The 17058-nt window shown below is 40.1% G+C and overlaps 1 protein-coding gene across 1 annotated transcript in view; it reads left to right on the top strand.

Annotated features, from left to right (window-relative positions):
• Positions 1 to 17058, top strand: part of LOC137659068 (protein bicaudal D-like) — a 184741-nt gene that overhangs the window by 136804 nt on the left and 30879 nt on the right. The window contains exon 15 of the mRNA XM_068394157.1: positions 10696 to 10876. Coding sequence (XP_068250258.1) covers positions 10696 to 10876 — 181 coding nt within the window. The remainder of the gene's footprint in view (positions 1 to 10695; positions 10877 to 17058) is intronic.

Consider the following 17058-nt stretch of genomic DNA (forward strand, 5'->3'; position numbering starts at 1 on the left):
ATTTAGGACTGTCATTAATGCTTTTCTCTGTGCTTTCTCTTTTATTAGTGTGTGTGGGTTAACTTCTGCCACCATGCTTACTTGCCCTGGACTTGAAGGTCGGCCCTGCGGAACTTTCATGTTGGCCGTGGACACCGATTGCCACACCCTTTGTCCTGCCTGCAGAGGTCAATGGTGTGATAGTGGTAACAGGTGTTGTGAGTGTCGGGAGTGGTCTACCTTCCAGTGGAAAGGTTTGGGCCACAGTGGAAGAAGAAGTCAAAGTGGGATATTTCTTCTTCAAAGGTTTCTTTGAAAGGGGGAAAAACCCAAGACCTCTTCTTTCGCTTCCCGACCTTCCTCCGAAGCTCCTGCCCTTTCGGTCTCTTCTGGGAGACTGTCGAGTAGTAGCGTAAACCCTTTAATTTACGGCCAACCCCGGTTCTCGGGAGATGGTGTTGCTTCCCCTAGCGAAGCAGCCCCACATCCCCTCCCAAATGAGGCCTTGTCTCTGTCTCCTTTTTTACAAGTGTGGGCGTCCTTTGGGCTTCCGGGTCCGCCCCCCAAGGACTCCTTGCTGCGCTTCATCATTCGTGGTGCTAGTGCACAGCCGTCGTGGACTTCAGAGTTAGATCTTCCGTCAGCGTTGACGTTGTAGTTTCTGAGGCGTCTTCTGTGGCCGCTACCGACGCCTATGTACCTTCAGACTCTCCAGCTGTGGCTGCCAACTCTGATCCCCCCGTTCCTGTTCATCCTTCAGGGGGAACTTAGTCTTTATTCTGTCTCTCCTGCGAGTGTTTCTCCTCCTCTAGAGACTCCACTGTGGAGGACTGCTGCTTCTAAAGGTCAGTTTGCTGATTCCCAGGTCCTTAGAGGGCATCTTCTATGCACAGGTCGCCCTTCGGTTCGTCTTAGAGGTGGCCCTTCACCATCGGTGCAACTTCGCCTCATCCTCAGAGCCGTCTCCCTCAGAGGAGCCTCTGCTTCAATCGTCTTCCGGCCCTCGACCTTTCCTGTTCTTGGACCTTCTCCTGACGACGCTGCTGCTAGTCCTCGGACTTCGTTCTCTGTGGATCGCTCACCTGGCCACTCATATTTATCTGCATACCACTGCTCTCCTGCGCTGCGCCGTACTGCACGCCATCACTCCTGCACGCAAGCGCTATCTGGCTCGCCAGTGCTCATCAGTGCACTAGCGCTCTCCTGCACACTTCCGTCAAACCTCAGAGCAGGTCACCACCGCCCCATTCCCCTCCTCGCAAGCCATTACAGCACGACCACCGGGGAAAGGGGAAGGGGGCGCCACAGAAGGGTTCAGGATCCCAAAGATTTGATCTTAAAAGGCAGACCCACCACCACAAACATTGGTTGAGACTCCTCACAGGGAACCTTCGGCCCCTTTCCCTTTACTAAATCATTCCGACAGTGCGTCAGTGAGCAAACAGCCTTGGTTTGGTGCCATGGTCAGAGCAGTAGTGCAAGCCTTCGGGCCTGCCATGTCATCTCGCTCGTCACCTACCTCCCTTCCAACGGCACCAGCAGACCTACCACGAAGAATCTTGGCCTCTTCTCCCCTGGAGAGGAAAAGAGGATTCTCAGAAGCGATCACATTCCCTAGGGTGAAGCTAACTCCTGGTAGGCCTTCAAGGTCTGTCCTTCCTGTCTCTCCCACCAGATACTCCTACGTCACCTCTGCCGAGGGAGTAGCGCAAGGCCCGAACCTCCTCCCTTCTACCTTTGGAGGAAGTTTCTCCTCGCACAGAGAGTTCTCCACCACCGACGGAAGTCAGGAGGGACAATCCCATCCGGCCTTCGATGCTTGAGTCCTACCTCCTTCCTCGGAAGGAACTAAGGACTCAAAGACTCTCCTAAAGTCCTTTTCAAGGACCTCCAGGCCTACAGGAACCACTAGTCTCTCTAAGGATGACAGTGACCCACCCCAAGAGGAGCTCTCTGGGGTGGAAGGAGGAGACCGCTGCTAGCCCCACTTCGGAGGGGTTACAGAAAGAGTCAGAACATGCATTCTGGTAAGTTCTGACTCTTATAAACTACCAGCTCCTCAGCAGTCCCATCCTATGAAGATCATGATGAACAAGCCAGCAGCGTAGACAACAGTGTCTAAAAAGCTCTTTCCGACCAAAGACAGGAAAGGCACCAAGTCCTCAAGAGGAGAAAAATTTCCTAGAGGGAGCTGCCGAGGCCGCAAACGCTAGGAAAGGCATTCCCCCCCACTTGTTCACCAGTGGGGGATGCCAACAAAGTTGCTGGGACGGGTGGAAGAAACTCGGGCCAATCCCTGGACAATCTCCGTGATTCGTTCAGGGTATTGCATCCCATTCACAACATCTCTCCTTCCCCTGATCAGGAATCCAGTGTCAACAGACTCCTTTGTGATGGGATCAGCAAAGAAGCAAGCCCTCCGGGAAGAAGTCTGGACCCTGTTGAAGAAGGGTGCTCTCCAAGAGGTCCTCGACGAGTCCCCAGGCTTCATCAGTCGACTCTTTCCTGTGAAAAAGGCATCTGGAGGCTGGAGACCCATCATCGACATCTCGGCTCTGAACAAGTTTGTCAAGCAAACTCCGCTCAGCATGGAGAGGGCAGACACAGTCAGACAAGCTGTAACACCATGGGATTTCATGTGCACACTGGACCTAAAGGATGCGTACTTCCAGATACCAATCCATCCGTCTTCAAGGAAGTACTTAGGATTCAGCCTAGACAACAGGAAATACCAGTTCAAGGTGCTGTGCTTCGGTCTTTTCACAGCACCTCAAGTCTTCACCAGTGTTCACCCTAGTATCTTGGGCATACAGGATTGGTTTACGTCTCCTCCGTTATCTGGACAACTGGCTAATTCTAGCGGACTCGGCGGCAACCCTTCTTCAACACCGAGACAAACTTCTGAGGCTTTGCCAAGATCTGATCTGGGGATCATGGTAAACCTCAAGAAGTCCGCCCTGCTTCCTACGCAGAGACTGGTATACTTAGGCATGATAGTAGACACCAATCTCCACAAAGCCTTCTCATCAGACAACAGGAAGGTGAGGCTGAGAAAGGTGGCAAGACCCTTTCTCAGACGGGAAGAACTTCCAGCCCATTTCTTAGATGGGAAGAACTTCCAGCCCATTTCTAAGATGGGAAGAACTTCCAGCCCAGACGTGGTTACGTCCTCTCGGACACCTTTCATCTCTGGGCCGTCTAGTTCCCAACGATCGCCTCAGGATTCGATCTCTCCAGTGGCGACTCAAGTCCCGGTGGAATCAGGCCTTCGACTCCCCAGACATCTTGATCCCCATGGGATCAGCGGAACAAACGGACCTTGAATGGTGGGTGTCAGACGAGAACTTAGGAAAAGGAGTGGATCTTCTCGTCCTCCCCCCAGATTTGATGCTGTTCTCAGACGTTTAAAGAAAAAAAGGGTGGGGGCCCCACGTGCAGCACCACACAACCTCAGAAGATTACCTCCACATAAATCTCTTGGAGATGAAGGTCGTCTTTCTGGCCCTTCAACAGTTCCACCAGTTCCTGGAGGGCCACTCAGTGGTGGTGCTGAGTGACAACACCACAGTAGTAGCTTACATCAACAAACAAGGTGGTACCTTTTTGCAGCCCCTATCCCATCTAACAGTAGAGATACTGAGATTGGCTAAGATTCACTCCATACCACTATCGACACGCTTCATTCCGGGCAAGAGGAATGTGCACGCACAACCTGAGCAGAGCATCTCAGATAGTGAGAGTACTGAGTGGTCTTTGGATCATTTAGTACCCAACAAAATCCTGACTTGTGGAGTTCTCTGACTGCGGATCTTTTCAGTCTCCCGTTGTACTGCTCCCCAGTCCCAGACCCCAATGCTTTCTGACGATGCATTCCAACAACAGTGGGACAACATTGACGTTTACGCCTTTCCCCTGTTCTGTCTGATGAGGGTACTTAACAAGGCCTGAACATTGGTCAACCTCTCTGTGGCTCTCATAGCTCTGCTATGGCATCATGGGGAGTGGTTTCCGGACCTTCTGCAACTCTTGACGGAGTCTCTTAAGAGAACTCCCTCCACTACATGATGTACTCAGAGACAACCACATGACAACAACATCTACAAAACCATAGCTTCGCTACGACTTCACGCCTGGAGACTATCCATTATCTCCTCACTCAGAGACGATTTTCTCAAGAAGTTGTGAGCAGAATGTCTGGATACCTGCAGAAATCATCAGGAGCAGTCTACCACGCAAAGTGGAAGGTCTTCTGTGGTTGGTGTCGTGGAAGGGGTATCTCTCGAAGCCACTATTCCAGCAATAGCTGAGTTCCTCGTGTATTTGCGTGAGGAAATGCTCCTTTCAGTCTCGGCGGTTAAAGGCTATCGCTCAGCCTGAAGCCTAACCCTTTGACTCAACGGAATGGATATTTCCTCATTGCTAGAACTTGACTTACTCATACGGAGTTACGAACTTACCTGTCCTCAGTCTGAAGTGAGAACTCCTCCTTGGAGCCTGGTTCGAGTTCTCAGGTCTCTAAAGAGACTTCCCTATAAACCTTTATGCCAGGCAACAGATCGCCACCTCACTTGGAAAACGGTGTTCTTACTACCTTTAGCTTTGGCCAAGTGAGTTAGTGAACTTCATGGTCTCTCAAACAATATCGTCCATTCAAGGGGATGGGGAGAGGTAATGTTCGGCTTTGCCCTGAGTTTGTAGCCAAGACTCAGAATCCGGGAGTATCGGATCCCCAATTCGATGCCTGGATTTTGAGTCTCCGCTCTGTAACTGATAACCCTGATCATCTCTTACTCTGCCCAGTGAGGAGTTTGAGGCACTACCTCAAGAGAACAGCCACAGCCCATTCCCCTGTGTCCACTTTTTGTCAGCACAGAAAGGAACAAGAGGAGGGTCACTTAAGAATACACACTGGCTGGATTCGCAAGGTCATAGACCATGCCCTGAATCCGGACCCCCCTCCTTCATGTCGCCCCAGAGCTCACGATGTCAGGTGCATAGCTATGTCTCTTGACTTTCAAAAGAAACTTCTCTGTGACGCAGGTTCTTTAGGCTAGGGTATGGAAACGTCAAAATATGTTCACAGCCCACTACCTGCAAGACGTGACCCACAGAAGGCTCGATATGTTCTCTATCGGCCCTGTGGTGGCTGCACAACAGGTGGTATAATACCTCAAGCTCCTTATTGGACAAGTAGCAGAAGGTTGAAGGCACCGTTACCTGGTTTTAGGTTTGACTGGCTCTTATTCTTTTCTTCATCGTCCCCTCTCTTGGGGAAAGCAGCATCCTGGGTTCTCTGCATAAGCTGACTTCAAACCACTAGAGGTAAACCTTGCTTCCTTGGATTCCTAGTATTAAGCTAATACCGTTGCGTCCCTATACCCTGGCAAGGTGGTATTGGGAAAGTCCTGGTTTCAACAGTTTTCTTACAATGGCTAGGAATAACTTTTACCTGGACAGTCACACTTCTAAACATCTCAACACACAACTTGCGTAGGCCGTGGACTTTGCGTAGCAAGATTTAGTGAGGTACAGAGAGACTTTATTTTTGGTGCAAAGCTATTCAAAATAAGGAGCCCTCGGGTGAAGCCAAAAGCCATTTTGGGAGGGACATCCACTCTCCTAATGGGTGAGTCACCCTTGATAAATAGCATAGGTTTGTATTCCAGTTACAAAACAAAGGACAAATTTGGAGATAATTTGTATAATACTACCGATACAAACCTTTAGCTCTTTGTACAAACTTACCAGCCAGTACTATCCCCCTTGAAGTCCTACCTCCAAGCAAAGTGAGATAAATCACCGGTGTGTGAGCGGGAGCGGTAGAAAGCTACCCCCCTACCCCCACTAATTTGCAGAATGGGTAGTTACCCTCACTTAAAATTTTAATGGCTCTTCCTTTCAACTTTGCTAAAAGTAATAACCCCTAATAAATAGCTAAAGGTTTGTATCGTTAGAAAAAATACAAATCGTCACCGAATTTGTCATCTTTGGGGTTTAAATGTTTTCGAGGCTGTGCAGTGAATGCAAGTGGTGTAGTACCTCTGATTTTAGCCTTTTTGAAGCATTCTAAACCTTTTAGAGGCTGTTTGAGAAAAGAATTTCATTGCCCCTCCTCCTCTTTTGATAAGGCCATCCTTCTTGAAAGGCTTGAAACCTGGGATTCCGTAGTCTCTGAGAAAAGCCTTTGTTTTTTCTTGAATCCAGGTCTGGTTAATGCCTATGACATCTGGTTCTTCACTAGCTATCATTCCCCTAAAGTTTTCCAATTTGTTTCTAACTGACTGAGCATTGAATTGTGCCACTGATGAAATTTTCAATTTTTTTTTCTCTTCCCTTTGGCTTTGCTAGTTTCCCTGATTTACTTTTGTTTTTAATTTTTCTTTTATCCACCTTATCCAAGTTTTCTGCCAAATTTCCTCTTATTTGTTGTTGTAAGATTTTCTAAGCGTCTTATTTTCTTGGTCTACTGTGTGTTAAATAATTGTACAGGCTGAGATTAAGTTGGTTTCTGTATACTCTCTTGCCTTCTTCTCTATAGTGTATTCCCTCTCGTATAATTTTCTCTTGCCGTAGAAAGTGTCCTAATGATCTATAAATCTAACTTCTTTTCTGATATGTGGACTTACGCATTTTGTTTATCATTATGGCCTTACTGAGGGTGAAGTGGCTGACATTGTCTTGGGAGAATACCTATAACTAGTAATTTTGGTCTTGTTTCTAGCCGTTTCAATAGTTTTTTCAAGCTGTTTAACCAAAGGTTCTGTTTAGCCAGAAGTATGCTTTTTTTTTGGAATAGGTAATTTCCAGTTGCCTGAACAATAATAGTGATCTTCTTGTTCGCTGTTGTAGTTTTGCTAACTACTATTACTATACTATCTTCTGTGCTTGGCACTTGGATAGGAGCTGACCTTTTTCCTCTTTTTAAGGCCAAAGTGCTCCCCTTGGTTTTACCATAGTGTCTCCAATTAACAATGTCTCATCCTCCTTTTCCTCTGCTGGGGGGTGAATCTGTTTTTTATATTAGTTACATTTCTAGGCTGTTTAGTCTTCTTGGCCTTAGCTACCCATCCACTAGTGGGTTTCATGAACTCTGCTTTTGTTGGTTATTTCCTCTCTAGGTTATGTCCTTGATTTTACCTTATTTTGTATTTCTTGGATACTAATCCTATTTTTTACCACATCATCTATGACTCCTTTGTCCCCTATTTCTAAGTGTTGGAACTTAGACATGATCTCTAATTACCGGTAATTGTTTTTTAGTTCTTTGTTTTCATTTTTCAATTCTTCTATTTCCTGTTCCTGCTGACAGGACAGGTATACACTATTATGGCACAGGTTTGCAGGGCACCCATCTTTAAAGTCTACACACCAGTTGTTTATTTGGCATTTTTCACATTTGTGTTTTAACTTCAGTCTCTCACTCATTTTTAATTTCTCTGTGATATTGTCCAATGTGTATCTGTTTGGAAATTTCTAATAATTTCTATAATTATTAGCTTTGCAACCACTAGCATAAAAAGGGAGTTGGCTGATAGTTACCCATCTGCTGCTGCATCCGCTTAAGGGGCCCGGCTGGAATGCCAATATATGGGGGTATAGAAAGAAAAACTCAAAATCCTGAAAATATTCACTAATCTTCGCGGCATGGAGATTGCGTATACAAAATATTTTGTCAAAATTCCTTACTTTCGTAGTTACAGGGTAATTAGTAAAAGTAACTTAATAAACCATAAACATTGTTCCCTACAAGAAAATGCAGTGTTTCTTATGTTGTCTTAAATTTTGATAATTATTACATTTTAATGAAAAAGGAATTGTGAACAATGGCATCTGTATAGCTTCCATGAGTCAGAAGACTATATATTACACCTTAAATTACACCCTTTGCCTCTCAGTCCTTCCACAAACCTCATCTCATAGAGAGTACATGTCCGAGTTTGACCGCTGACATTCACTCAATTTTACATTTGTTTTTCTTTTTTTCGGCAAGAATTTTATCATTTCAAAGAGAAAAAGGCAATTTCAACATCTTACTAACATAAAGGAAGAAGAAAATTTGCTCTAAGAGTTCAGAAGAGGGTAATATTGGTAGTGCAGAAAGAGAGAGAGAGAGATTGTTGTAGATAGAGAAGTGGCCGCCTTGCCTCACAGGAGCCAAAAGAAGCAAGGTATTGAGCAAAAGGATCATTATTTATGATTAGATTATGATAAATAACTTTGTTTTCTTTTATTAATACCCCCCCAAAAAGTGTAAAATTCATTATAATCATGATTTATTAATATTGTCTGTAAAAATACAGAGAAAAACTTTGAATGCCCGTATCTCAAAACTATACTTATTGACCTTCATATTCAATATTCTCCCTTAGTTTTAAAGACATAGCATTGAAATTTGGTATATAACTTAGAAATACATTATAAAGCAATAAAATAAAGCCATTTTTTCCCATTTCTTCATAATTTTTTTCTTAATTTTTTCCCCTAATTTTTAGGGTTTATTTTTTTACCATAATGAAAAAATTCATATCTAGAAAAAAAATGACTTTTAGAAAAAAATCTTCATATTATTGGAGTTCTATATAGGGTAGTAATCCCAGATCTTAGTAATAATTATTAAGGGAGGAGAAAGAATTTGAAAAACACTGATTTTCCGGATAAATCGTCCTGGCATCGCAAAACCGAAGGTCAGAGGCAAAAATTCTATGCAGTTTAGAGATATCCTAAGTCACCCTAACAAGTGGTATGAATGTCAAAGTCCTGTCATTAAAAAACTGCATTAGTCGGCTGGCCCCCTTAATCCTGGGTGGCTTTCCATCTTTTGTGTCCTTACCCTCCAATAAGTGCTCCCAAACCAACAGTTAAGTCTCCTCAATGTTGGCTGTGCCTAATGTGCCACAGCTCCCAACTGAGCAGCACAAGGCAGAAGCCTTTTTTCTTGCCAGGGATTGAGAGCAGAAGGCTAGAAATTATTGGGATTTCCGGACATCCAAGAAAAACCTGACTCTTATAGGAACTGCTGAATATTAACAAGAAGCATCAACTGTGTTTTTCTTAGTTAGCCAGGACTCCAACAAGGCACAAAAGCTATGTCACCCTCATGATCAGTTAAATTTATTTCACTACGGATCGGTCACCGGTAGCTATTACATCTAATAGCCCTATTCCATTCTTGTGTCACCTGTCATCCTAGGGTTCCTCCATCCCAGTCTCTCAAAACCTGTGAGCAAGTTCTTAACGTTGTTTACAGAGGTTCCAAAGCCTCTGCTCTGACACATGAGGTAGCTGTCAGCTCTTCAATATCTATATGTGTATAGGCTAGTTATAAATAGCCGTCGTATCTCAATATATATATATATAGAGAGAGAGAGTGAGTGAGTGAGTGAGTGAGTGAGTGAGTGAGTGAGTGAGTGAGTGAGTGAGTGAGTGAGTGAGTGAGTGAGTGAGTGAGTGAGTGAGTCCTATTCTTATTTTACTTGAAGACACAACGACAGTATAGTATATGATTATACTGAGAATATTATAATTATGTTGTTACTGTAAGCAAATTATTCCAAAGTACTACTGTCTGTAAGTAGGAAAAAATTGTACAATGATTGAAATACAAGCAAAATAGCTGTTTTTTTTTCAGTTTTATTGTTAATGTAGCTTTTTTTTGGGGGGGGGGTTCGGTTTTATTGTTAATGTATGCGTTTACGCAATGATTATACTGTAACGTTACGAATGACACTTTTATCATTATCTTTCAATTTTCTAACCGATTGAAGTAGAAAATGGTATAAATATTACCGGGTTACTGTACTGTAGATGTACTACGCCAGAGATGCTGCATAAAGAGTTGCCCCATTCTTCAAGAAAAATAAAAAAGAACTTAGTACGAACGTGTTTAGTGGTTGTTGTATAAAATATGGACACTTGGTTAATCTTATTGGTAAATATTGTATCGAACAGTAAAGGGTATTACACTATAGGTTTTTTTTCTTAACTACCTATTGTATTTATTTGCTTTAAATGTACCGTATGTATGCTACGTGTGAGGTGGGTTGTCAAATGTCAAGTCGTCGGAACTAAAACACTGAACACTTACAGTTAAAGCTGTACTGTAGTGATACTGTACATATATTACAGTAATATATACTACAGTAACGAGTGTTATATTAGTGTTACTGGATGGGAACAACAGTGTTTTATACAGTACTGTAAAGTTATGAAGACTACTCGGTAAATTTTTAGTTTACTGCAGTACAATACTGTATTGTAGCCTTACCATGCACATGTACTGTACACTTGATTATAACTGGTAGTAACCAGATGAAAACAATATTAGGCAATACTTAATTTGTTAACAGCCACTCCGACAACTGCTCGTAGGCAAGAGGCAGTGACTTGTTAGGTTAGGAGTTATCCCACCCTAGGGCAACAGGAATTTGTGAATTTTTGCTTTTCGCGCCTGTCTCTGTTACCTACCCCTCGTTCATGATGCAAAAAAAAAAAAAAAAAAAAGTCTGACAGTAATATTTTTAATTGTCATGAAAACCATTAGTGGGTTCATTTCTTCCTTACATCAGAGTTGTTAGATTGTCTTCTGCATGTTGCTGTAGTATTTAAAATTAAGGTATTATCTTCCTATCTTCCTTCATTTATTTGGATATTTAATGTAATTTTAGTTTCCTACATTAGGATTTTGAAAATTTTGTTCTAATCCTCAATCATTTTCAGGCTTACGAGCTATGTTTGCGGCAAGGTGTGAGGAGTATGTTACACAATTGGATGAAGTTCAGAGACAGTTAGTAGCAGCAGAGGAAGAGAAGAAGACTTTAAATTCTCTGCTAAGGATGGCTATTCAGCAAAAGTTAGCACTAACTCAACGTTTAGAAGACATGGAGTGTGACCGAGAAAGGTAATAATGTTATTTTAGCATGTTTTTCTTCTAATCACCTTATTGCTGTTTGGTTATTCTTTTTATAAGAAAATTTTATTTGGGTAGGAAAACAGATAATAAGGAAAGGTATGTTTGGACTTGTCCTGCTGTTTATGGGAGAGGTATAAAACAAGATTGGATATAACTTGCAATTTGTTCTGTAACTGGAATACAAACCAACGTTATTTATAGGGCGGTTTTACTTACGGCAAAGCTGAAAGGGTTAGCCATTAAAATTTAGCGAGGTTTAACTACCTATCCCACTAGTTAGCGGGGGGTTAGGGGGTTAGCTTGCTATCCCTCCCACTCACACAACTGTGATTGAGCCCACTTTGCTTTTGGCTCGGAGGGAGAGTGGTTATCACCACTCTTCCTCCTCGCCTTTTTTTGGACTGCCATTAATTTTTGACTTTTAAACTTATATAAATGGAAACATATAATATATATATATATATATATATATATATATATATATATATATATATATATATATATATACAGTAGGGTCCCGAATTATGCGAGAATTTGGTCGATTAATGACCTCGTGTAAATGGCAAATCGCGAATTTCGAAACACAACTAACAGAAATAATTCCATTGCGGCCATGGCAACCAGCAATTTGCCTATTCAAATGTGTTTACTATCCATTTCCAATACTTTCTTTGTACTATACTGTATTCCTTTATAATATCAAATTGTTCTTGTAAATAAATAAAACATTTAATATACTTTAAAGTTCTAATAACTTGAAAAATGGTTAAAATTACAACCAGGATAGGTGTAAACACCATATATTTCCCGTTATAACACAACCCAAAATACAGACAAATTTTAATGTTTGTCATATCTATTGTATAATACAACTGGTGAATAGCAAAACCATCACTCTATAGACTAGCTTGTTGTATGATTGAAAATCCAGAATTATCAAAATAAAGGCGATTTTATATCATGCGTTTCCTAAACACGCTAAAAAGCACAATAGAAAACGACAACCAATGTTTTGTTTACGTTTATCTCTGATCACAACGAAGAAACAGACGCATTTATACATCTGTGTTTTTGAATTGACAGCAATTTTACCAAGTATAGATTATATGTTGAATTTGTTATTACCAATGTTCTAATTATTTTTTATTAGAACTTTCAAATAAATGAAATGAATGCCATTTATGAAATGTTTTTCTTTATGATGCCGCCTGAAACGGAAACCTTCCATTTGTTTACGCTCCATCTTCGATCATAATAAACAAACGAATGCATTAAACACACATGATCTAAGTCATAACTAATGATATTACAAACATTTAGTAAACATTATGTTATTACAAATATTTTACTTACCGTATCCATATAAATTCCTAAATTCGTAGCAAAGCTGGAAATTTTTTTTCCTTATGCGTTTAATCCACAATAGCAAACTGCCGCTAATGACAGAGTGATAACTTACGATAATTCTAAACTGTTACGAAAGATAATTGTCCTTTCCATATCCAAAATACTTTTCCTAACTTCAGTTATAAGTCAACTTTTACCCACCTCAATTATGGATCCATATGCAAAAAAGGTAAAAGAAGAAAGTACTAGGCCTATTTTTAAAGTCACCGAACAATTAGGTTACCGCTATAACGTTCGATTTGAGAGAGAGAGAGAGAGAGAGAGAGAGAGAGAGAGAGAGAGAGAGAGAGAGATATGGTTTTAAAGTACATACATATACCAAGGCACTTCCCCCAATTTTGGGGGGTAGCCAATATGCTTGGTTTTAAAGTACTGAACAATAAATATGATAGGTTATAACACATTGGTGTTTATGTAATATTAACTGTATAGATGGTTTTGAATAAGTTAAGAAATGGTGTAAACAATTCTTTGTTATTGTATTCGCGCGGAAGCTAGACATCAGTTGATGTGATCACAGCCAAAAGTAAAACAAAAATAAGTTAGCAATACTCGATTTTTAAAACACACCCGAAATTTAACAACATAAGTACATGTTTTATTATAGCGCAATTGACATTTAAAGAGTAAAAATTTTCTGGAATAGAATGGTGTTTCCTAAAAAATAGTGGTTTGCGGACGAAATCGGTTACCGTATTTTAAGCTATGATTGAAATGGATGTATACACGGTATAATTTTTTCGTTTTGTATTTAATTGACACTTCAAGAAAACCGATTTTGGTTTCTTCATCTATTTGTAAGTATTGTATAAAGAGAGAGAGAGAGAGAGAGAGAGAGAGAGAGAGAGAGAGAGAGAGAGAGAGAGAGAGAGATATTATGACGCAGAAGGTTACAGACCTAGAACAGGGGAGGATGAAGGTGGGGGGAGTGATGAGATAGGCTGGGTGGACTCGCAGGGGAGACGGTAGGAGACGGGGGAAGGGGGGATTTGGTTGCCAGTGGCTAAAAATAGATTCTGAAAGACGGTAAAGGGAAAAACGAATCCCATCGAATAAACAGAATAAGGAAAGGGAATAAGATCCAGAGGAATAATAGATATAATGGAATGAAAATGACTAGATGGTGTTAGTTGTGATAAGAATAATTTAGATATTTGAAATAAGAGTGTCTGAGGAGGTATAGAAGGAATTCGTGATAAATATAGAGGAATATCAAAGGATACAGTTAGTTTGCATTAAAGGGTTTGTTATTGTTTATCGGCAGTGAATAGCCTAAACTTCGGTAACGAGTCGTCAATATTTTGTCATATTTTAAACAGTATACATTTGATTTGCAAACATTGGTTTTGTAGAGTAGACGGTAAAATAAAATCTAGAGAGAGAGAGAGAGAGAGAGAGAGAGAGAGAGAGAGAGAGAGAGAGAGAGAGAGAGAGAGGCAAATCTCTCTCTCTCTCTCTCTCTAGATTTTATTTTACCGTCTACTCTAATTTGCCTCTCTCTCTCTCTCTCTCTCTCTCTCTCTCTCTCTCTCTCTCTCTCTCTCTCTCTCTCTCTCTTTAGATTTTATTTTACCGTCTACTCTACAAAACCAATGTTTGCAAATCAAATGTATACTGTTTAAAATATGACAAAATATTGACGACTCGTTACCGAAGTTTAGGCTATTCACTGCCGATAAACGAACCCAGTCTACTCGTGAAAACCTTGAACGCCCGAAGGGAAAAATAGACCTTTAATATATACTCTACTAAACAAAAATAATGTTTTAATATGCCATCATTAACACTACCATTGCAATTATCGTAAGGTTGGAGAAAGATAAAGATTGCCGAGAACGTAACCACATTTCTGTTTACATTTTGTCAGCTGGACTCGCACAGTTAACAGTTGATTTCATTGTTGATGTGGAATTTTATCCTTAAATAGGCTATTCATTATGAAATTATGTTAATGAAATGTAATGTTGATATTGTTTTGTAACATTTATTATAAATCACTGTATTTAGGGCTACCACTATACTTAAAAAGACAATAGATTTGATACAGTTTGTAGTGCTTGACTCGCGAACTTTGAACAGCCTCGCAGATACAGGAAAATTTATTTTTGAAAAATAGCGATCGCGGAAAAGGGGAATCGTGTAATTCGAACACACTTAATTCGGGACCCTACTGTATATATATATATACAGTAGGGTCCCGAATTATGCGAGAATTTGGTCGATGAATGACCTCGTATAAATGGAAAATCGCAGATTTCGAAACGCACAACTAACAGAAATAATTACATTTGGGCCATGGCAACCGGCAACTTGCTTATTCAAACGTGTTTACTACCCTTTTCCATTACTTTTTTTGTACTGTACTGTATTTCTTTATAATATCAAATTGTTCTTGTAAATAAATCAAACATTTAATATACTTTAAAGTTCTAATAACTTGAAAAATGGTTAAAATTACAACCAGGATGGGTGTAAACACTGTACAGTATATTTCCCGTTATAACACGACCCAAAATACAGACAAATTTTAATGTTTGTCATATCTATTGTTTAAGACAACTGGTGAATAGCAAAACCATCACTCTATAGACTAGCTTTTGTTGTATGATTGAAAATCCAAAATTATCAAAATAAAGGCGATTTTATATCATGCGTTTCCTAAACACGCCAAAAAGCACAATAGAAAACGACAACCAATGTTTTGTTTACGTTTATCTCTGATCATAACGAAGAAACAGACGCATTTACACATCTGTGTATAGGTTAGTTTTTGCATCCACAGCAATCTTACCAATATTGATTATATGTTGATTTTGTTATTACCAATGCTCCACTTAATTTTTTTCTAAGAACTTCCAAATAAATGAAGTGAATGCCATTTATATAATTTTTTTCTTTATGACGCCGCCTGAAACGGAAACCTTCCATTTGTTTTACGCTCCATCTTCGATCATAATAAACAAACGAACGCATTAAACACACATGATCAAAGTGATAACTAATGATATTACAAACATTTAGTAAACATTATGTTATTACAAATATTTTACTTACCGTATCCATATAAATTCCTAAATTCGTAGCAAAGCTGGAAACCTTTTTTTTTCTTATGCGTTTAATCCACAATAGCAAACTGCCGCTAATGACAGAATGATAATTTACGATAATTCTAAACTGTTACGAAAGATAATTGTCCTTTCCATATCCAAAATACTTTTCCTAACTTCAGTTAGGAAAACCATATGCAAAAATGGTAAAAGAAGAAAGTACTAGGCCTATTTTTAAAGTCATCGAACAATTAGGTTACCGCTATTAAGTTCGATGTGACAGAGAGAGAGAGAGAGAGAGAGAGAGAGAGAGAGAGAGAGAGAGAGATGGTTTTAAATGTACTAAACAATAAATATAGTTTATAACACATTGGTCCTTATGTAATATTAACTGTATTGATGGTTTGAATAAATTATGAAATGGTTGTAAACAATTCTTTGTTAACGTATTCGTACGCGCATATTCGTTAGAGCGGAAGCTAGACTTCAGCTGATCTGATCACAGCCAAAAGTAAAACACAAAGAAGTCAGCAATACTCGATTTTTAAAACACACCCGAAATTTAAAAACCCAAGTACATGTTTTATTATAGCGCAATTGACTATTTAAAGAGTAAAATTTTTCTGGAATAGAATGGTGTTTCCTAAAAAATAGTGGTTTGCTGTCAAAATCGGATACTGTATTTTAAGCTATGATTGAAATGGATGTATACATGGTATAATTTTTTTGTTTTGTATTTAATTGACACTTTGAGAAAACCGATTTTGGTTTCTTCATCTATTTGTAAGTATTGTATAACGAGAGAGAGAGAGAGAGAGAGAGAGAGGAGAGAGAGAGAGAGGAGAGAGAGAGAGAGAATCGGCTGTTGTAATCGAGTGCCGTGTTGTTTCGTGTACCTCCTGAAGCGAGGAATTGATCGCCACAACTAACAATTGTCATGTTAATTTCATTCTGAAACTCAAGTTGCCATATGTTAACTAGGGTTTTATTTCTTACGGAGAGAGAGAGAGAGAGAGAGAGAGAGAGAGAGAGAGAGAGAGAGAGAGGAGAGAGAGATTTGATGGCAGAAATTCGAGAGAGAGAGAGAGAGAGAGAGAGAGAGAGAGAGAGAGAGAGAGAGATTTGATGGCAGAAATTTGAGAGAGAGAGAGAGAGAGAGAGAGGAGAGAGAGAGAGAGAGAGAGAGAGAGAGAGAGGATTTCTGCCATCAAATCTCTCTCTCTCTCTCTCTCTCTCTCTCTCTCGAGAGAGAGAGAGAGAGAGAGAGAGATTTTTATTTTACCGTCTACTCTACAAAACTAATCTTTGCAAATCAAATGTATACTGTTTAAAATATGACAAAATATTGCCGACTCGTTACCGTAGTTCAGGCTATTCACTGCCGATAAACGAACCCAGTCTACTCGTGAAAACCTTGAACGCCAGGAGGGAAAAATAAGGCTTTTATATATACTGTACTAAACAAAAATAATGCTTTAATATACCATCATTAACACTACCATTACAATTATCGTAAGGTTGGAGAAAGATAATGATGGCCGAGAACGTAACCACAATTCTGTTTACATTTTGTTCAGCTGGACTCTCACAGTTAACAGTTGATTTCATTGTTGATGTGGAATTTTATCCTTAAATAGGCTATTCATTATGAAATTATGTTAAGATGTAATGTTAATATTGTTTTGTAAAATTTATTATAAATCACCGTATTTAGGG

This window comes from Palaemon carinicauda, chromosome 19, assembly GCF_036898095.1.
Source record: "Palaemon carinicauda isolate YSFRI2023 chromosome 19, ASM3689809v2, whole genome shotgun sequence".
NCBI classification, from domain to species: domain Eukaryota; kingdom Metazoa; phylum Arthropoda; class Malacostraca; order Decapoda; family Palaemonidae; genus Palaemon; species Palaemon carinicauda.